General features: G+C 38.3%; 1 protein-coding gene across 3 annotated transcripts; it reads left to right on the plus strand.

Moving 5' to 3' along the window:
• The first annotated feature begins 1,573 nt into the window (after positions 1-1,573).
• Positions 1,574-22,242, plus strand: LOC140933837 (ras-related and estrogen-regulated growth inhibitor-like). Of its 3 annotated transcripts, none has more exons than XM_073383497.1 (5): positions 1,574-1,676; positions 16,999-17,152; positions 19,001-19,057; positions 19,477-19,550; positions 20,540-22,242. In XM_073383497.1, the coding sequence occupies exons 2-5, from the start codon at positions 17,068-17,070 to the stop codon at positions 20,975-20,977; spliced, it is 654 nt and encodes a 217-aa protein (XP_073239598.1). In that variant the 5' UTR covers positions 1,574-1,676; positions 16,999-17,067; the 3' UTR covers positions 20,978-22,242. The 3 variants fall into 3 exon arrangements, with proteins under 3 accessions (XP_073239598.1, XP_073239599.1, XP_073239600.1); XM_073383498.1 differs by lacking the exon at positions 1,574-1,676 and adding an exon at positions 3,478-3,545; XM_073383499.1 differs by lacking the exon at positions 1,574-1,676 and adding an exon at positions 15,031-15,263.
• Positions 22,243-22,394: the final 152 nt, after the last annotated feature.

The following is a 22,394-nucleotide window of genomic DNA, read 5'->3' on the forward strand; positions in this document are numbered from 1 at the left end:
TCAAGTAAAAGCAGAAGGAAAATTAAACTGATCGAGTACTTGTCCAATCCAATCGGCAATACTGATACCACCATTCCGGCCCTCAAAACCTAAGATGGCCAATGCCATTTGTTGTTCAGTGTTTAAAACAGAAAAACTCTTCAAAAAAAGCCATCTGTTTGGAAATTACGTAAACTCAAATGAAATTCGTTTGACACTAAAGGTCCGTCGACGGAGTGAGTGCGAATAGCGGGAATCGAAGAAGTAAATGCCATCAAAACATCGGGAAATCGAACAAATAAATGCTACCAAAATATCAGAAACACTTTTTTCTAATCTCCTGTTTTTGATGACTGATTTGTAAGACTTATCTGATATTCCAAAATTGGCGGGAAAGTCGAACGGGCACAAAGAAGTGCTCGCTCCAGGGTACGCGCACCTTTCATGCGCTAGTGCTCGCTAGGCTACAATGAACCCCTCTGAAGCTATAGGTCCGTCAACACCTGCACATGTTCAAAAAACGCGCCTTTAGTTGACAATAAGGGCCTTAATTGTTGCCGGTTCCCGAGTTGCAGACTGTTTCGATGACTTTCATGAAGAGAAGTTACTCAGATATTTTTTTCTTCCCCTACACTTTGAAAAGCTGATAAGCACTATTGATTATGAGAGCTTTGAAACTAAAGAAAATGATACAGTTCCTGAAGTCTATGATGTTTTTGCTTTCTGTGCTTTGGAAGCTGCAAGGCGCAATGTAATAAGGACTTTGTACTAACATTTAATCAGTGAGATTCCGGCATTTTGTTATTGACACACTGGGTAATGGACTTATGTCGGTGCATGACCTCCTGTACTTTGTATCTTTTTCAAAATTCTCTCTTCAAATTCAGCTTTTTGATTGTTAACTACACCCGGAACCTTTTAACTGTTCGAATTCCGTTAAGCGAATGCAGATTTGTCAAATACGCATTTTTTTGGTTATCATGATATCGTTATTATAACGGAAGGCTCTGGTTAACCAACGTTTGTCGCCAAGGACCGAGCCAGTTTGAGCTAGAATGCTTTTTCTTTAGACTGTGTCCATATGGTTGATATTTTAGTGCTGCTTTATATCAACGACCGTCAGCTAACAAAAATAAATCAGTGCCAGTTAGCTTCATATTTTTGTTTTTATTTCAGCTTCACAAATAACTTCTTGTAGTTACAAGGGGGTTATTCAAAACATGTGAATTCCCATTAAGGGTCTACCCTCAATCATGTAACGTGGTATGCACAGGACGTTTTGCAGCCTGCGTGAGGTGTGAGATGATGGGGCACAAATGTGAGAAAATAAAAATTCTTGGATCATGCATGATCGATCTGACGTTCCTGAGCCATTGCAGGTCACTGATAATGTGACTTGGTTTCTTAGTTCTATGCGCACTTTTCCATATTTTTTAATATAGATTTTCCGATTAATTCTTCGTAAATCGCGTGATGCGGATAATGGCCCCTTCCGCGGCTGTCATCAACTACTAAGAAATAGATGCGATTATTCAATTTAGTCCGGAAACCCCTTGAGCTGTCTCGTGCGTCTAAAGCGACACACTTGTATTCTGTTGTCTACAGAGTAAGGCTGCAATAAGGACAATAAGGCTAACATTATTATGACGCTGCAAGCTGAATGAGGGACAATTGTTGGTATTTGCCTTCGAATATGAGTAAGTTCCAGCCTATCGATTGTGAAATTAATTATGTTATGAAATTAATTTACAAGCACAAGTACACTAGTTTTATCATCTTGTTGAGCACTTAACAGGGGTGATTAAGCTTACAAATTCATGCACAGTAATTTGCACTTGAAAGTTTCTTCGCCTATTAACTTTATTCAATATCTTGGTTGGACTCCTTCCTGGGGGCTTCTGGAGTATTTTTTTTTTGCATGATCTTAGCTAGTCCCCAAATAGAGCTTTCTCGGTCAGAAGTTTTGACAGTCAAATTTCACCTTTCCTCTTTCATTTAATAACAATTATAATTATACGTTTTTACATCCGAGATGACTTACATAGGAAGACAAGGTACTCCAGCTGTTGTTATGCTTGAATTAAGTAAGGTCTCCTACTTGTTTCTAATCGCATAATATTTACTCTTTATAAAGGCGTTTTCTGAACACGAATACGTATTACAACTGAAACACACTGATGTTCCTGCTGGCTCAGTATCTATCAAACTCATATATCTCGACAACCTATTGTCGACAGCTGCTTGAATGTATAAAAACAATTAATACAATTGATTAACAGTCCTTTTCGTGAAACAAATTAATTAGCAAAAGTCTGTACAAATAAAATGGCAAGAAACTTCACAAAAGATATACAACTGAGAAAGGAATTTATAAACGAAACTCTCGTAAACCTCTATCGCCTAATGTTCGCAATACGTTACGATCTCCGCCGGTATCACGATCAATCCTTAGCTTGTTTAATCCACTGTTTTCCATTTACAATTTGATAAACAAATCCTTCTGCCTATGTACTTGTCCTTGAAAATATTGAAAGCTTCAAACTATTTTGGATAAATGTTTCACGGCATCTATGGAGTACCCAAAGAAACCTTGTTTCTTGATTAAAAACAATAATTCAACCCTCCTCCATCCTCACTCCTGAAAAAGTTCTCAGTCATACCGTGCTCCTACAAAAAACAACTTTTTTTCTATCAGGGTCAAAATATCCAACGCCAACCAACTTCAGAGCGATGTTTTAATAATCAGAGTAAATATGTTGACCTCCAGCCCATATTCAAGTTTCATTTTTTTTTTTTTGTAGTTAATGAAATTTTCCGCTTTCATAGAAAAGGATCGTCTTTCTTAGCTTAAAGATGTCGTCTATCGGTCTCACCCTTTTGTTTAATTACTTTTCATTCATAATTCGTTACTGACGGATCATCAGCGCCGTAGCTAGTATGAGGCCAACCGAGGCACTCGCCTCGGTAAAATTTTGACGAATTTCGCCGATCATTTTTATTTTACATAAGCGATCATCGGATATTTTTAACGCATCATGATATTACAAAGAATTCAGCAATTCAGTCAATATACTATGAAAAAATTACCATATCATCGATCTCAAGGGGCTACGTACGTTAACTCAAATTTTTTTTGAACAAATACTGTTCAAAACCATTGGCGAGGTTAACGGTCACCCAGATTATGTAGCTTGTTTCTGATTATTGCTTTTTAAATTCCACTTAAATTAACTCGAAAAAAAATTACCGAAAGGCCCAGAAAACGCTGCAAATCGCATTTCCGAGAGACTAAAGTTCAAAATTTCTCGGGGGGGGGGGGGGGGGGGGGCATGCCCCCGAACCCCCCTAGCAACTCCCGCCTGCCTCGGTTGGCCGTTTGGTCTGGCTACGGCACTGATGAATCATCCTTTGTTGAGGTTAATAAAACGGCAGACTATAACAAGTAATCTTTTAGTGGCCTAACGGAAATAACGTTTCGACTTTTTTGTAACAGAGATACAGACCTTTACTATGGCTGATTTATTCCTTTCATTTCGAAGCGACTGTTAGTCTGCAAATAAATGAAGGTAATTTTCCTTTTCGAATTTAATAAAATAGATTATGATCTTTAAACTTTCGGCATCTTTGTGTGTCACAGATTGACTTGATTGGTATAACTTGGTTCTCAATCGACCACAACATTGCAGAGACAGTACTCAATCCGAGGGTAACTCCGGTATAGCTCTGACCCTGACGAAGGCTAATTTTGTTAGCTCTAACATTGGCCTATGAAATCAGCCCTTTGCCGTAGTGCTAGCCCTGCATTCAGTTTTGTTTTATTTTACCCGGGTTTGAGTGACGTCTGCCTTTAACTAGAGATCCGGCAAGAGGAACAAGTCAGTTATATTTAAGTGTTGCGTAAACCTCTGCATTCAAACAGTTTTTTTCAATCCACAACCCTCCAACTCCCCTCCATTCAAAGTTGGGGTGCTTGTTGTTTTCTACAGGTAGCTCGAACAGCGGCACAACATTGCATGGAGAGGAAGTGGTTAAACGTCCGAAAGGCCCTTTACGGCATAATGTCTGTACTAATTTTGTCGGCGATAGAACATTTTTGCCTGCAGACATCAGACAAGCCCTGCCTCGGGGAAGGGGGGTGGGGGTTGGGGGGGAGGGGGCGATGTGCTGATGCAAGCAAATGAGCAGACAGAGATAGGTCCTTGGAATAAAAGCCTGAAAAAATCCTCGTGCTGGCACGAATCACGAGGAACTCATATGAACTTTTTTTTTCCTTTTTTTGCAACTTTTTATTTGTGAACGTCGAAAACCCCCAAATCTCGCCTCAAAAAATTGTACTCAAACGAAGCCTTGCACATAGTTGACCTCGTGGTTGAAGGTGGTTTTCTGATAAAGAAAATTACAGGCACCACTACCTGAGTTCTCAATAACAATCGCTCTGAAACCTAAAGAGAAAGAAAAAAGGAAGGTCTAAGCCATAAAAAGGCTAACTTATCGAACTGTTCGGCTTCAAAGTTGCTAACAATGTCCTCGCTAACGATAACACAGAACATAACAAGCGAAAAATGTCCAAAGTCACGTGACAGACGAACACACACATAAAAAAACTCGTAAGGGGAGTCGTGTGCGACACCTCGAGTTGACAAAGGTATTAATGGTGGAGTTGTTAAGCTGTTGAGTGTAGTTTAAACGAGAGACCAGAGACTTCAAGCGCTCACACCGGGCTCCTCCAAAAAACAAGAAAGCATCGGCAGAAATGGCGGGAAATGACGTAACTCAGATAGTCATACCCTTGAAGTACCAGGATTCAGCTAACGAGCAAAGTCTCAAGCTTCAAATCACAGCCCAACTCGTATCTGTCAGTCGGATAATTGGCCAGAACTTCCAAGAATATGAGACCAAACCACAGCTTGTTAAACAAAAGCCAAGAAGTGTACTAGTTCTAATGTAACCTGTGCGATACAGGTAGCTATGTTGGTTATATATACGCGTGGCCATCTGCGTGCACGGGTAGATTGCCATAACAGCACGTCATCTTCTTTGCGCAAATAATAATATTAATAGTGATAACAACAACAATAATAATAACAATAATAATAATAAGCTAGGAAAAAACTAATATAAATTCATTGTGAGGAGCAGCGATATGACTGAGTTGATATATTAAAATACAAGATTCATTGGTGCATGAGATTTCAGTTGTTTGCTTATGAGAGCTTAAAAAATAAAGCTAAAATCTAACTCGTACACGTAAAAAGTGTCCGCTGTCACCTACGGGAATTGCCCGCTTACGAGAATGTAAAAAGAGTTTGTATTGGAGTTAAAAGGGATCTTTCCGTGTCTCTAAGCGCAGCTCATTTCAATCGCTACTCGTTTTTCTTCTCAGTGTCGATGTTCTTGCTTCATCGATTCTGTTGATGCCATTTCATCGCTGTCTACATTGAAGCAGGTATATTCGGCCATAAAGCTTGCGCACATTCATTTTTTTAAAGAGGTCTCGGTCGGGCACAATGGCGGTACCTGGCCGTTCAGAACAAATTAAATGGCATGTTATTAACTATGCGAAAAAGAGGATAAAGACCGCGCAAGTCTCACTGTCGACCTTATTTCAGAGTCTGCAAAGGTATTTTCGGGATCCGGGATTTGACCAAAATACGGTGCGGGATTCGGGAAACGCAACATATTTTGATGGGAAGCGGGATTCATCAAAATTTGGGCACGGGATGCGGGAATTTTTTCCTGTCTGTCGGGAATTCGGGAAGTCTTACTGACGGCAAATGCAAATCAAACAGGCGAGCGTTCAGCGGTGTCCTTGATGAAAGCAAACTATAGAGTTATCTTAGTAATGATTATCTGATTTAAATTGTCAAGTAATCAACAGACAAACAGACAGATGACCCCTTGTTTCAACCTTATGACAGGAAAGTACTCGGTACAAACGGTACTAGCAAACCAGTTTTAAATAACTTGGTGCTCATGTATTTTTGCAATTGAAATAGCTCAAGCTCTTTTAATTTATTGAAAATCTTGAAGAAATCATTTGTTCAGTTAAATTTTAGAATGCGAAACAGTATAGTGACCCCAGCTCTGCTCCCGATCGAGAACAAGACAGTGGTGACGTTATTTCCTGTCTCTGCGGCACTATTTTCTAGGCGTTCAGATAGTGGGGGCGGCGCAAAGAATAGTTAGCATGCAGGAAAAAGCATCGAGGGGGTGGGGGGTTGGGAGAGAGGGGGATGAAACCCTCCTCTCTCCCTCTTCCTTTCTTCCTCCTTTTCCCCTCCGCTTCGTCATGCTGAGGTGCGGAAAGCATTTCTTTTTTGCGATGGCCTTAAAATTCACGTAAATTCAAAATATCAAACGCATCTGCATCTTACATTTGTTAGCTTCTACAGCAATTAGTCTTTTTTAACGTATGTATTTTGGAGAGAAAAAAAAATGGGATTCGGGAAAGCGATAAAAAATAGTGCAGGATGCCGGATTTTCCTAGAAGTTGAGTTGAAGTCGAGTTGTTCGGCCTTTTTGAGGCTGATAGTAAGTTCGGCTGAGTGGTCGCCCCATGTAGGGCCAGGAATCCGGATTCCGGAATCTGGGAAATTTTTGCTTGTGTAACACATAATCCTGGGCTTTAGAATCCGGTATATGCAGCTCAAGGATTCTGGAATCCCACTAATTCGGAATGAAATCCAGAATCTAAGTTCCATTTACAAGGACTGGAATCTAGTACCTGGAATCCGGAATCCACGGCGTGGAATCCAGAATCCAAGACTGTCTTGGTTCTCCTTAAATGGGGCTAGAGTGGTTTTATGAAAAGACAAGTTCTGTTTTTCTACGGCAGGAAAGAATTATAGAATCAAAAATTCTGGGATCGCCCGGGCTCTACCGAGAAAGGAATCAAATATTTTTGTAACCGTAATCATGATACTAGCTAATGTGTAAATTATCAAACATAAGAACATTTCTAGTGCAATTCTAATCAAGGTAAACTAGTTTGCCCTTGTCGATAAAAAAGGTCGTCCGGCGAATGTATTTAATAAATTTGGTACCGCTTCTAATCAAAACTATTCAGCTATGTGTTCCTCATAGAATCAACGCTCATGATTGTAAGAAGGTTGTTAATCGCAGCGATTACTCAAACCTGAATAAGGAAACTGACTCACCAACTCATGGTCAGACACATGTTGATAAAAGGGAAAAAATTCCACTTTAGTGTAGAAAAAATGCACCTGTTATCTGGCTTAGAGGCCGTTAGAACTAAAGAACTCACTCTGATTACAATGACGATAATACTTTTGGAGTGGACAGTGGGATAATTTCCACCTGTGGCTTGCCTCGTGACCTGTACTCAGTTATAAGTTGTGGGCGATAAGCATGCAAGCAGACAGTAGGATGCATGCAGCGGTTATTAAAAAAACATGTCTCGTTGTTTATTTCCAACATCTTGTGGACTGTATCTCATTAGGTTCTTGAGAGTGGGCGGTATCAAGATTGCATTGAACTCAATTGGTCTGAAGGCTTTGCAAGATATCGGACCACAAACAAAAACTTTCAAACTTTTCTCGGTCTTGTCAGTGTCGTCGATTTTAATGATGGCCTCTCATCGCATTAAATTTTTAGAAGTGAACATCTTGGTTCAGAAATGTTAATAGAATCCGGTCCTGGTTTATACTCTTGACTTAATAAGCTGAGGCCCAAATCTTGCAGCTTTTTTATCAGCTCCACTTGACAAGCTAATTATACAATGCATAGTGCTAGTGCTATTCGACAATTTAAGTGGGCTGTTATTCTTTGCTGTCTTGGAGGATAAGCTATAGCAAGCACATGGAAAAGCTTACTAGTCTACCTATGAAAATGCCAGACAAATATAGATTATTATAATATTTTAGGTGAAACAGAAAACAGCATTGTAAAACGAGCAGTGGTCGTCTTCTTTAACTCAAAAGGCATGCAGCTAATTTATTTTTAGGATAGCTTTGATAAACATCTGTACCAGATATTCATAGCCAGCTTATAAAGTTTCCCGTCCTTTGATACCGAAGGTTTAGGCCGGAGGTCGAATACGGTATACTCTCTTATGTGTACAGACTCTGGAGGTTTTTCAGTTTGCTGAGGCAGAAACGACCGACACAGCAGGAACATTTCTCTTCATCCGTCCGTAAAGACCGGCGCCCATTTTCAGAAGTCATCTAAGGTACTGTTTTCTTGGTCGTCTGTCTGTGTACTTTTGATTAACGGGGTCTAACTCTCTTTTTTCCGTCCATGGTGGTCTGGTTAAAAATTCAGTTCAGTCGAGTAGTTTGTAGTGCATATCATAGAGTAATCAAGAAAGGTCCTTCAAGAAAACTCAGCAAGCAAGGCAACAACGCCACTCAGCTGTAATGTATCTGTAACCCAGACATACTTACATATGAGCTGTCGAGGGCGCCGGGGAGAGTAATGTAGCTTAGTAGGCTTAACGTTGGAAGGAATTTTGGAACTGGGTCGTCTGTTTTAAAAACTGCTGTTAAATCAGGCGGCGCATTTTCCGCGCAAGGAATCGGTGAATCTGGAAGTAACAACATCAAACAAGAGCAAGCAAACAAACTAACTAACTAACTAAAAAGAAAAAGTAAAAAAAAAGAGAGAAAGAAGGAAACAAAAAAATTGCATGGTGCATGGAGCCCACTGGCACATAATGTTTGCAGGCATGTTAGGATATAATCTCACAACATACTGGATTGCGTTTCGTGCCGATCGACGCTAAAAGCTATCCTTTATGATCCTTTATGGTGTGAACTCCTATCCGATATGTGATTGTCCAGTTATGTAATCGGCGAGGCGCGGCGCGGCTCCCGCGCTATAGAAATCGCGCCAAAATCGTCGTTCTCTTTAAATATATGTGAACAGAAGCCCTCAAATCCGGTATAGTATGAACATAGCATAGTTCAGGATATTGATGTTGCACCAATTAAGCAATGTAGCTGTACGTGCATCTTGTGCCTTAATAGCTGGCGACATTGCTCGTCAAAACCGGCTATTGCAATAGGCACAAGTTGCACAGGTACATAGATGACTCATATCTCCAAGGAGATAGTACTTGTACTTATAGGATCAGTTCCCAGTTTTTGCATATTTTTCCCTTTTTATTGGGTCATGGCCGGAAGCTGTTGTTGTATTCTTTTCTTTGTAGCTTATAAAGTTTATCTTCTTATTGGAAATTAAACTCCCTTGCAACTGTCTCAGCCCGTCAAACACACCGTCTCCTACTAGTGGTTCCACCGTACTCAGAACCTGGGACATGCATATTACCCTTCATGACCTTATCGAAAATCTCAGATTCTTTTTTTTCCAAAGATACTTCACGCCTTTGATAATGTTAAGCCGGAAAAGTTGATTTTGCCCTAATATTTATAATTAAGATATAATACTTAAGTGTTTCCTAAAAGAAAGCCGCATTTACGCAGGCCAAGGAAGCGATGTTGTCCATGGCTTTCGTCGACTAAACCCCTAACAACTATACTGGTTCCAATCAATTTAATTTGATGATAGTTATAATGTGATAAGCGCTATGATCAGCTAAAACCATGCTTTATCGCTGTATACGGCTTACAAATAATGGTTTAATCGTGCAGTTCATCATGATCGACGACCAAAACAAGTTAAACACTTTATTTCTTTTTTTTGTTGTTTCCTTTTTGGCTCATTTAAGCGCATTTCTTAGTATTTGCTCTACACATACAGTTGGGTTTGTTTGTAAAATTGTGTACTGAAAGAGTTGAATTCGTAAATGATTTCTGCTGGGGACAAATAGAGCAGTTGAAGTTTCAAATAAAGGCTGCCGAATCATTTTCCCTGCCAGAGGCTAAATTAGTTGTGTCCTAAGACCCCTCTTACATCGGTATGATTAAAATCAAATGGTTTGGCAAATCGTTTGTTTAACTTTTATGAAAGTGATTGACTGAAGAACTTAGGGGTAAATTTGTTTATTCTGTGTCAGAGTAGTTGGTTGCTGACTGCTTTACAAATCGATTGAGGTGATGGTAAACCAGAGAAAACTGAAACTCTCACAACACTATTTAATCCGTAAACTTAATCTTATATACGGTGGATTAAAAACCACTAAATAACTTTTCACAACAGTTTTCGAGGAGAACTTTCTAGATTTTCTCTTAACCAATTATTCTAGCCGATGACGCTTATCCTGCGTAATCAATTACCCTACAAGGGAATTACATTACGATGGTAAGCCACTTGAAAAATTCCAATTATAACACTCGATCTTTCAGTTATCTAAGAAAAACAAATCTGCTGGATTTATACACGCGCCATAGACACGAAACTCATTCGGCCTAATCAATATTCTTTTTCTATCAGTTTTTGTCACCAAACAGATTGTTATTGATAGGTTAGTAATCATTTTTTTAAATTATTATTTTCAATTGCTTTTTTAACTCAAAGTTAAAATGTGGTAACGAAAAAGAGACGATTCCACCGTCACTCGCCTGAACGTGAACTGCTTATAGCCAGAAAGGCTTCATAAAGGGACAAGCTAGTTTTAAAACTACTCCAGGGATCACTTATTCTAAGAATTTCGGGGAGAATTAGGCGAATAATCCATTCTTCTCTCTTTTTCACAGAATAACTAAACCTAAAAGAGAGTTTAATTTAATCAGCCTTCTGAAATTACTCGGTATCGGGGGCATGTTACCGATGAAGCTAAAGGTTGAATGTAATAGAGAGCCGGAAATTAAAATAATTTCTTGCAATGTTAATTCTAAAGTTTCAGCACAAGTGGGATAAATTGAATTAAACTTTGACCCAACGATTCTTCTGTATGGTAGAATATCTTAGTAATTCTCAATTTATTTGAAATCGTTATAGAAATTTTTGATATATATAATCAGGATTATAAAGCTCAAACTGTCTTGTTTTTTAACATCCACGATTGCTTCATGGGCTATACCTCAAGTTTCTTTCCTCTGATAATGGCCACTTCTTTTGAGAAAAAAGAAACCTTTTGAACTGCAGGTCCTTATAAAGGTAGCGAGGAATTAGAAAACCTGAAATGTTTTTGACCCCTACATAGCCTGAGTATCAGAAGGCCCAACCCATGCGAGGATTGAACTGACAACCTCTAGATTATATGGGTCAACCTCAGCGCTTTCACCGACTGAAGCAGGAATGAGTCGCTGTGTGAACATAATGTGTAAGCTGCAAAAATGCGCGCTGAAAATTTATTTTACAATTGTTTAAATTATCAAATTGAGTGTCTCGACAAACTCGGCGTTAAGTTAATGCATCGACACTTGTGGCGAGTTCCTATGTGACAACTGAAGAATAGGAAACAATCTATATAAAGTCATACATACATACACCAAAAGCTTTATTTGCATGACCATAAAGGAATTACAGTATTGCAAAAGCTATTAGTCTAAATTTAAGTACTAATTCAACTAATTAGTACGTGCAAAACATTACAAAACGTTACAGTTCTCATTCATTCATTCATTGATATTAATTTGGTTCTTAATTCAAAGCATTGCGAGATAAATGAAACTAATTGACAGTTAATTAAATAATCAGAAGAATTCATAAGAAGAGATATTAAAGTATCGTGTGAAAGTGATTTGAAGTCAGGTATTTTAGTTTCTAGTTTGGAGAAAAATATGTCTCTGATCTGAGAATAAGCCTTACAATCTAGTAAGAAATGATTTTCATCTTCGATTTTGTTACTTGTACAAAAGTGACATATCCTTTCATTGCGAGGAATGTTTTCGTATCTACCTGTTTCAATTCTAAGTTGATGACTACTTATTCTAAATCTAACTAATGCTTTTCTCGAAGGGTTTTTTCTTGTTAAACCTAGGTACGGCGATGGGCTATAGTCGTCTTTGATTGTACAATAAAAACTGAGTTTTTGTGATTGTTGAAGGGTCTGATTCCAGTAATAGACGTACTTATTTTTCATTATGCCGATATACCTATTAACTATTGAGTCACTCAATGAATTACAGGAAAAGTCATAGTTTAGATCATAGTAGTCAACCATTTTCATGAGATTAGAGTAAAAGCTAGTTTTTCCGTTATGATGAAGGTCAATTGAAATTTGTAAGGCCTGTTTAACTATAGAATCTTCATCTTTACTTCTCAGATAGTCTAAGTAATTTAGAATCTTTTTATTTATATCAATGATCATGGGAAATTTACCGAGTTCAGCTCTACAAGCAATGTTGGATGCCTTGTTATGTACTTGTAAATAACGTTTACAGAATTGCAAATGAGTTTTTTCAATTGCAGAGCTGTCCCAGGACTTAAAATCTGATTTAACAAAAGCACCCCAAACTTCACTGTTGTAGATTAGAATTGGTGAAATCATAGAGTCAAAAATTTTACACGCAAGTGAGGGTTTAAGATTATTCAAATCCGTGTGCCGCCTGAGGCTGAAGAGCGCGTGAAGAGCTTTTTGTCGGAGATGTTCAAGCGAAAGTGTAAAATTTCCGGAAGATGTAATGCGAGTTCCTAAGTAAGTATAGTTTTGGACAACGTCGATTACTTCATTGCCTATGCGGAAGTTATGTTCACATTTTCGTGTGCATCGCTGAAAAATCATTATTCTGGTTTTCTTAGGATTTATTCTAAGCATCCATGAGTTGCAATATGAAGATAGTACGTTAAGGCAGTTTTGTAGACCAAGTTTGGATCGCGATAATATTATCAAGTCGTCTGCGTAAAGGAGAGAGTTGAGTCTGGTGCCATTTGGTAACACGAAGGGGTCTGATAAAACATTGTCAAATGAGAACGCTAGATCGATAAGGTATAAGTTAAAGAGCAGAGGGCTTAAAATGCAGCCTTGCCGCACTCCTCTTTCGTATTGAAAAGATCGCGTTTTGTTATTTCCAATCCTGACAGAGCAGGTAGACTTCGAGTATAGACTCTTAATTAGACTATAAAACTTTCCTTGGACATTGATCTTAGATAACTTATAGAGAAGCCCATCATGCCAAACCGAATCAAAGGCTTTCCTAAAGTCAACAAAACACGCATATATTTTCTCCTTGTTCCAAGTGTGAGGACATGATCTGCTGTTCTATTATTTGCTAGAAAACCAATTTGAGACTTGTGAAGTATATTATTTAAGTCAACGTGCTTTAGAAGTCTCTGATTGAGAATTGAACAAAATAGTTTTCCAATACAACTGGAAATACAAATTCCACGGTAGTTTGATGGATCGCTTTTAGTACCACATTTAAAAATTGGTGTAATGAGGCCATCACACCACATTTGGGGCATAGTTCCTAAGTCGAGGACCGTGTTAAATAGTTTTAGATAAACAGGCATTAATTCGTTTAGGCTAGATTTGATCATTTCGTTTTTGATCTGTGTCCGTAATAGCGACACTCCGTAATAATGAGGTGCAAGAAAAAATTTCTTGATATTAGAGGAATTACACTGATTTACTAATATTGTACATTGTCTCCAGAACCAATTGCAGTGCAGTTTTCGCATATAAACAGCGTCACGCCTTTATTTACAAACACGATAAATCGTAACAGAACACAACTTGCATCTCCCTTTCATTCACCGCAACAGTCACTGAAAAATTTCTAGGTCACAAAAACCGTAAAGTAAGGCACTAGAAAATCCAATTTCTGTACATTTTGTACATCAAGACTGTTTTTTGCAAGTAAGTACGGTAGTTTCATGGAAGGATCATATTAAACGGGAATCGGAATGTTCACTTTTCAACCAAAGTGACAGAGACGAAGAGAGGAAGAGGAAGAAATGAATTATAATCTAAGATAATTCTGCTAAAATGTCGAAAGATGCTGATTGATGTCCGTTATAAGGAGAGTTAGAACAATAAAATTGTGCTGTCGGGACTGAGAGAGGTGTCTGTAAGTCCGTAATAGCGAGAATCCGTAATAGCGAGATTTGTTTCAGTCAAATGTCTGTAATTTTAACCGGGGGTTGATTCAGCAGCTGTCCGTATTAGCGGTGTGCCCGTAATAGCGAGGTGTCCGCAAGGCGAGAGTTGACTGTATTAACCGAACACACAACAAGACTTGAAACTTAAAACCAGCCATGCAAAGTGTTTCATTTACTAAGAGGGGATGAAAATGTCTTAATAATGCGCACCAGGCGGCAGAGCAATCATGCCAGATCTGGAGTAAATCACGTGGTAATTGATGACTCGTTTCGTTCAAAAGTTCCAACGAAACATATTCTTCTGAGTCGTTTGCTGCTCAAAATAAACTGCCTCATCGCCCTTGGGTAAATTTTTGCTGGGTATGTGCCACTGGCCTCTCAGAGCCCCTACCCCATTATAGTCTATTCTGTGACCAATTATAGACCCCATCTTAGTCACTTTTGGGCTAATGTATAGTTTTCGCCATCCCAATTTGGTCACTTTATATTTTTATGAATTGACCCATTTTTAAAACTAAATGAAGAACACTTTACTTTGCTACAGTACAAACATTCTGGTACCGCTCCTAACCGTAAATATAAAGAACTGTCTTACCCCAAAAAATCCGAAAATGTGCGACCCTATTCTAGTAACTCTGATGAAAATGCGACCCCATTGTAGTCAATCCAGTCGTGAAAATACGACCCCATCCAGCGGCACATCCCCATTAGCCTCTTATGAGGAAGTAACCCCCGGGCTTCAGTTTTAGGCTGGTCGCTCGATTGGCTGTGTGTTTAGTCATCAAGACCAGAAAAGAAGAAGGAAGAGGAGGAGAACAAGAAAAGGAAAAGAAGACGGGAAGATGTAAAAGAACGGGAAAAGGAAATGGCTGGGTCGGTTTTTCCCGCTTCGACGCTTTTCGTACCTTGCAGCACTTACACATATCCGCCATGCATTCATTTGGCAAGTAATTGTGTTTCAGGCCGCACCTCCACTCGCTAGTAACATGGTTACCAGAGTCTTCTCATAATGATTGATTAATGGTATCTTTTCATAGTCCTATGAACTAAGCACAAAAATATACAACTTATTCTTTGAATCCACTACGCAGAATCAATCTGTCAGTCAACGCTTGCTCAATATATAATACAATCTCTTAGAACAGCCTACATTTGTCATAAAAAAACAGCCAAGTTTGTTCTTTTATCCTTTCTAATTAGACCTAATAACAGGCGTTCCTGATAAAAGAAATGAAACTCGTGTGTGAACACATTATTAGTCGTTCGACGGTCGTAAGCATGTTATATCTTTATCATCTCGTTAACATTCTTCGTATTCGTACCGGCTTTTGGATGAAGTCTGTATGCGTCTCGATATTGTAAGAAGCAAGAAATGCCAGCCTGTGAGTATGCAGTAAAATTCTCTCTGTTCTCCGCTCTGATTTTAACCGAACCTTTTAGTCATCATGTGGGTATTGAAACTGCCAACTTGGAATGCAGGCTCTATATACCACTAACACCGGCACTTCCCTGCTGGCAGTGGTCTCTTTTCCCTGGTATCAGAGAAAAGCGGCCTCTTCTGGCACACGTCGCTACTTGCAAAAAAGGTCTTATTTCATTATACGTATTAATACTCCCGTGAGCCACTTAGTACGGGAATTCAAGTGTTAAATTCAAAATTTCAAATCACAATTTTTGAGGAACATTGGATTAGTGAAGGCAAGGAGAAGACGGGTGGAACAATACTACACTAACAAGTCAGAACAGACTAGCAGGAATCGCGATCTACAATCCCACAACACCATCACTAATGTTGCTGCGTTTATCGGAATTTCTGTCTTTCTTCTCCTCTAGTCTTCCGCTTTCCACTCAAGGTTATTGACGAAATTACTTGAAGATGTCAATAATGGAGAAGCGGCACTTATTTCGCGCCTATAATGACAATTCAGTCTTCCCGTACCAACAATCTCTAAGCTAAATAAATAACAAGAAGGTTCCCTTAGTCTGCTAACTCAGGTGTGAAACGTATTCAGCCCATACAGTTACACTCACAACAAAGTCTCTAATCGTTACATTGATCTCAACGAACAGACCAGAATTATCATAAAGTGATGGGTTTTGAACTGGCCAAATAGTGGGATGGGAAATCAAATGCATCTCTAGTCAACCCATATCCCAAATGGTCCAAATCTAAACACCGAAGTCTTAATTATTTGATTAACGTCTTAAACTTATTCATTCTTAAAAAATTTACGCAACATAATACAACAAAATAAATACAATCCTCGAGCATTCTAACCCGAGCAATTTGAGGTGTTTCATTTGTCTCGGTCGGCGAGCTTAGCCAATAGAAACAGCTGAATTGTTTCACACAGATGACAGGTTATACTGTGCTGTTTTTAGAGGACATAAAAGAGTTAAAATAGAAGTAGCTGCTTAATTTACGTTACAAGCGTCCGACTCTTCATGTGTAGAATTTTCGCTATTGTACATTCATTGTACTGAAGAGGCAGTCATACGTCCACAGAGGTACTTATATTTTTTGTTTTGCGGTCAGAAGTCAGTGATAAGGTTAACGTCAGGCTCTTATGATGCGAAATATCATTTTAGTTATAATGAGACCTCGACTAATATAATGAGAAAACTCTTGCAAACAAATAGTTCACTGCCACAAATTGAAACTGGTGCAGTGAACCTTTGCTGCAGTAAGGGTTTGTTTGATGAAGGGTTGGTTCACGGTGAAAAATCACGACCGAGAAGATAATGTCGAGTGGCTCTTAAAGAGTACACAAGGTTCACTGAACTAACGAGACATCACTTTAAAAAGGGCACACACAATAGACATTGGATTTTGAAGATTAGTAGACGTTTAGCGATGCTTGGGAGAGTCAATACACACCCGTGCGTTTATCGTAAAGCAAAATGCAAGAAGTCAAACTCTTGAAAAACAAGCCAAGCTTGTTTATATTTTCTTCAAAGGAGTTTAATTTGTTTTTGGAACATTGCAGATTATGCTTATTTTGCTCTTATTGATATTTTTGATAACATTTGACCACTGTAGTATTCAAGAAAACATTTTCCCACTAAACTTTAAAACGACTAACAGCTAATAGCTTTATTTCCGTTTCTGTCTCATAGATATTTCAGCACGGAATCCATTCGATGGTTTTTTCCTGTTGATAATAAACTAAAAACAACGCCGACAACATGCGGAAAAGAAAGACAAGTCATCAACCAAACTTCAAAGCTACAAGGGCTGTGGTATTAGGCAAAGATGGCGTTGGAAAATCAGGTATTTACTAGTTAGTTAGTAGTTAAGTTAGTTATCTGCCGATGTTTCGTGAACTGGACATTTCACACTATCCGGTATGGGGGGCAGATCATTTATTATCTAATCAGCACCAAGTACAATTTTCCCCTCTTCGTGCCCATGAATTGCTATAAAAAGAAATATCCACTTGAAAGTCAAGTGTTTTAAGTCTTTTATTACTCACTAAGAATAAAAGAGTTCCGGCATATAAACAACAGCTTAAAAATTAGTAATACTTTTCCCATTTTAGGATGAATATAACTTAACTACACTAGACAATCAGATAAATCACATACTAATTGAGGCAACAACTGGAGTTGTTTATTTAGTTCATTAGGTATCATTATAAGACACAAAACCGAGGGATTTAGATTTACTTATGCGCAATACTCAGTTCATTGAAAGATTAATCGTTTTATACACGCGCGAGTGAACAACTCGAAGCGTGTTCACGGCACACTTGCACAGTTTGGATTTACGGATAACTGGTGTAACTTAAAAGATAAACAAACATCCGAGGTCTAGAAAATCTGAAATTTGAAAAAATATAAAAAGCATCACTGCACCGGGGAAAGGAACTGGTAATAAATTAAAAACACCTGAGTATAAGTGGGTTTTTACTAAGCTCCACACTTGAACAAACTAAGTTTGTATACTGAACAACCGCGCGGTCATTTCAACAGCAACAGAGCAAATTACCTTTAAAAATAGAAAGAATGGGTTATCCTACTGTTAACTGTCCATTGTGGTTTTTTTTGTGTATATGCGCAACCGAAGCAGCCCAAATATGCGTACCTTTTTAAAACAAAAGGATTAATGGAAGTAAATAAAGAATAGAAATAGCTTTTAAAATTCTTTATTCGTTCAATGAACAAAGTTTGTTTAAAAGCACCTCGTCAAAATTCCGCGAGAACAACCGCTGTAAAATAGCAATGGCAAAGTCTTTTACATGTTCAGAAACCGGTTTTTAACCCTTACTAGATAAAGTTTAAGGTCTCTACTCACAGAAGATGTCTTCACCCGTATTTCTTTATTTGACAACTTTTAGGTTCGAGTAAAGGTTGCTTTCTAACCCATCACCTACGGCTGAAGTTAATCGAAAAGAAGCTACGTAGGCCTGTCACGGGTTTTCTGCAAGTACTAGTAGCTCGATTCTTTATTTCTAATAATAGAAAACCAACTAAACCTGCACTATCCAATGTATTTTAATTATTTCATATTTACATAGATGGCAAAGATAATTGGTATAAGTTATTTTCGTGTTTCTAATTGTTAAAGTAAAAACATTTGAATTTGATTTGACGAACGCTTCTCTGAACACCGATCTTCTCGAGACTTTGAGCTTCACAAGCTAAAATTGGGCTATTTCTTGATTAGGCACACTTGATCACGTGCTTCTATACACTCAAAATATTTTTGAAAGTTCAAGAACTGTTATGTAACCAGTGTTTCCTGTTTTCAAGATGATGTGGGCAGCCAGATGGACCCGAATGTTCAGCCCAACTTGCTATCGATCTTTCAACAAACACTTAATTAAAGGTCTTTCCTGTAAAATCCATACCAACTTGATTTAATTTTAAAGTGAAGGAATGTGTTCAGTATGTAGCTCTTTTGCGCCAGTAGTTTACATATTGGGATTTAAGTTTGAGTAGGAAATCGAAAAAACAACCGTATAAAAATTAGTCCAATTTTTACTGCACCCTACGGCGTGTTAATACAGAGATCCTATCTAACCTATTATGAGACCCAAGCTATTATATCGGACCGAGAGCAAAAATAAAACCTATTACATTTTTGGAATATTTCAATCTTTTCCCGTTTAATTTGCAGCTCTCATAGTCCGTTTCCTTACCCGAAGATTTATCACGGAATACGACCAGACTCTAGGTAGGTATGTCGTTTTTATCAGGCTGCATTCGCTTAAGCCAAAACAGGTTATAGTCTAATCGAGTGAAAAGGGGAAAAGGCGTGTTTTATTTGCTAAAGTTGCCGCCAATTTGTGCGAACCATAATCGCAAGGGTTCTTTTGTAATTGCCACGCCTAAAAATTTGATCATCACCGCATGCATGGCTACTTCGAGTGAACAGTACCATTAAGCATGCACTTGCACAGGTATTCAGTTGACAGTTTTGTTAGACTTGGTATTGTGGTACTTGCGCAGTAGCCACCTATACATCCCGCTGATAACATATGAAATAATTATTGATTATGATTTATACTACAGGCAGCAGTTCTAAGATAATCATTTAGTCAGCAATAAGAGTAATTAAATAACGAATTCTTTTTTCTCTTATCTTTCAATCAGAGTCCACTTGGCGGCATCATATGGAGTTGGATAATGAATACATCTACGTTGACTTAATGGATACAGCAGGAGAGGTGCGTTAACCCGTTCCCATAACAACTTCAGTTTTTGCTCATTTCACTGACTGACTTTCGGAGAGGTTTGAACTACATCTTTACAAAGGCTACCGCTAATAAACAAGGGCTAAAAGGTCTAAAAAGTGCTGAACTTTTTTAGAACTGATGTCAAGTCTAACTTTGTCACTGACCTTGTATAGTGCAACAGTAACGATCTGTCAGAAATGCTGCGGTTGTTTCTCATTCTTAAAGTATTCCAACAACTAAAATATTAAATTTTCATAAACTGCCAGACTTTTCATTTGTCAGAGTAATCTCCTCTGTGAGAAGAACGGTTATCAAGGAAAAGAAACCAAGAAACCTAATTCATACACCCAGCTTGCCCGTAGATTAGCGTCCGCCTTATAAACCGGATCAAAGGAAAACAACTGATCACGACAATGGACCAACTGTATAGGTGATGTTACACGGGACGATTTGCAACGGCGATTTTTAGCGCAACACAGTGTTGCAATGTTGGAACAATGTTGGAGTAATTCGAAACAACATTGCAACAATGTGGCAACGCTGTGTTGCGCTATAAAATCGTCTTTGAGAATGGTCTCGTGTAACATAACCTTAAGTCACAGAAACAGTGGACTACCGATCGGACAATCGAACCACGCCTTTTTTCATCCTTGGGTTTAATTCCTTTTGGCGGAAAAAGGGAAGAATTGAGTGTGTGTTTTAATCTTTCCACTTAATGGTCGATAAGACAAATAACAAACACTTGCAGAAATCATTTATCAAGGTGAAAAAACGTACTTTAAGGTGATGTTACACGAGACGATCCGCAACGACGATTTTTAGCGCAACACAGCGTTACAACATTGTTGCGACATTGTTTTGAATAGTTACAACACTGTTCCAACATTGCAACGCTGGGTTGCGCTAAAAATCGTCGTTGCGAATCGTTCCGTGTAACATCACCTTTATACCTTTTTATTCTCTTATAATTATTATTACAGAACTCAGAAACAAAGTTAAACTGTTGTTTAGCCCGTGGTGATATATTTCTTGTCCTCTACTCCATCACTGACCGTGCAAGTTTTGAAGAAGCCACGCGGATAGGAAGACATATCAGAGAACGCAAAACAAATGGAAACTCAGTCATGCTGATACTCATTGCAACAAAAAGAGACTTGGAACATTTTCGAGAGATCGATGAAACGGAGGGAAGTGACTTATCACAAGAACTAGAATGTTCATTTTACGAGATTTCTGTTTCTTCGTGCGATGGATACAAAGAGGTGACAGACATACTGCAAACTTCAGTCAGACAGTTTCTACGAAATGAAAAGAACTGCATAACGGACAAAAGACACCCATCTTCTTCTTTGTCAAAAATGAAGGAGGGGCTAATCAAACGGACTGGTTCGTTTCGGAGGAAATCAGTTACCTTCTGAATTGTTGTCAGTAGTTCTACAATGTGACAGTGGCATTAGCCTGGCTGGGGAGTATTATTTTGAAACTACAACAAACAATAATAAAAAAACTTCTTTCATTTTCGGTTTTCCCGGGCTCCCATGGCCATTAATCTTGCCCTAGGGCTGTATTCCTCTGGTCCCAAATTTATATTGCTCTTTTTAAAACAGTTATAGGGAAGAATACTACATTTTTATCGATACCTAGGGTGTGTTCGATTGATCATATTAGAAATAACAGTATTTTTGACGAATCCCTTGGGCTGCATCAGTTTTTTAGACAATTGGAATGCTACATTCATTATAATGATTAATTTCAATCAGATCAGCTGTATTTGTTTAGTTTGTACAATGAAAGCCAAGACAAGTAATTTTAGAGTTTATACCATGTAGTCTAATCTCGGAATACGCCGTTCAATCGAACGCCCCCTATATAACAGCCCAGTTTCATAAAACCTACCCCTAGCTCCTAATGCAATTAAACTCGATAAACTGATCAATTAGTTCACCCATGTGAATGTTTTCAGCATTACCACTCCACAAGTTACTTATTCAGTCGATCGATCGTCATTCTTCTGCCATTATCGAGGATCAGTAGCGGCAGAATCGCATCTTTTTAATGTTGAGTGCTGAGACAGCATCTTTACAAACTAAGCATTTGTAAAAGACTCACTCCTTTGAGTGCACGATGGGTAATCCGAGCAGGATAGTGGCAACTTCAACGGTAATTTCAAAGCTCAAAGATTCTTCATTAAAAGAATTATCTGAAAGCGGAACACGACAGTCAAGCGCTATACCGTCCTTTCATTTTGCGGTATTTTTCCCTGATTATTTGTCGTGCACTCAACGCAAGATGCATGGTGAACTGACTTTTACACCTTAAGAATATTTGGGTTGAAAGAAGATTGCTTTCAGCAGAGTATCATTATTGAGAAAAAGCCAGTGGTACAGACAAACTTTGTTTCTCAAATTTATTCCTCACTAAGAATATGATCTCTATGATAATTCTGTACAGTGGCCCAGTTATTAAATTGAGACAAACCAATGGCCATAAAAAATTTAAGAGTCGCTTTGGCTAAAGTCGTATTAAAAAGGCTTTCAGGTCACAAAAAAATGATTAACGTATACGTTTGGGCCAAAAGAATCAGTACTCGTAATAACAAGGTTATCGTATGAATAGTATATGAGGGTCTGAGGCGGATGTGCCCTTATTTACAATGTGCATATATTAAAATCAGTCCGATAGAACCAACTGGATTTCGTAACAACCCAGCAAGTCAAGTATTGCCTCTTTAATGCATACATTATAATGTTGCAACTAACTTCACCTTCCTGATCTAATAAAAAAAATTGGAAATTATATGTCTGATTATTCCTGGAACTTCGCCTATTTATATTA

This window comes from Porites lutea, chromosome 4 (genome assembly GCF_958299795.1).
Source record: "Porites lutea chromosome 4, jaPorLute2.1, whole genome shotgun sequence".
Lineage (NCBI taxonomy): Eukaryota > Metazoa > Cnidaria > Anthozoa > Scleractinia > Poritidae > Porites > Porites lutea.

Excerpts from the sequence above, each read along its gene's own strand:
- LOC140933837 (XM_073383497.1), top strand. The coding sequence starts at position 17,068 with ATGCGGAAAAGAAAGACAAGTCATCAACCAAACTTCAAAGCTACAAGG. Across the intron at positions 17,153-19,000 it reads AGATGGCGTTGGAAAATCAG|CTCTCATAGTCCGTTTCCTT; the intron begins GTATTTACTAGT and ends TTTAATTTGCAG. Across the intron at positions 19,058-19,476 it reads GGAATACGACCAGACTCTAG|AGTCCACTTGGCGGCATCAT; the intron begins GTAGGTATGTCG and ends TCTTTCAATCAG.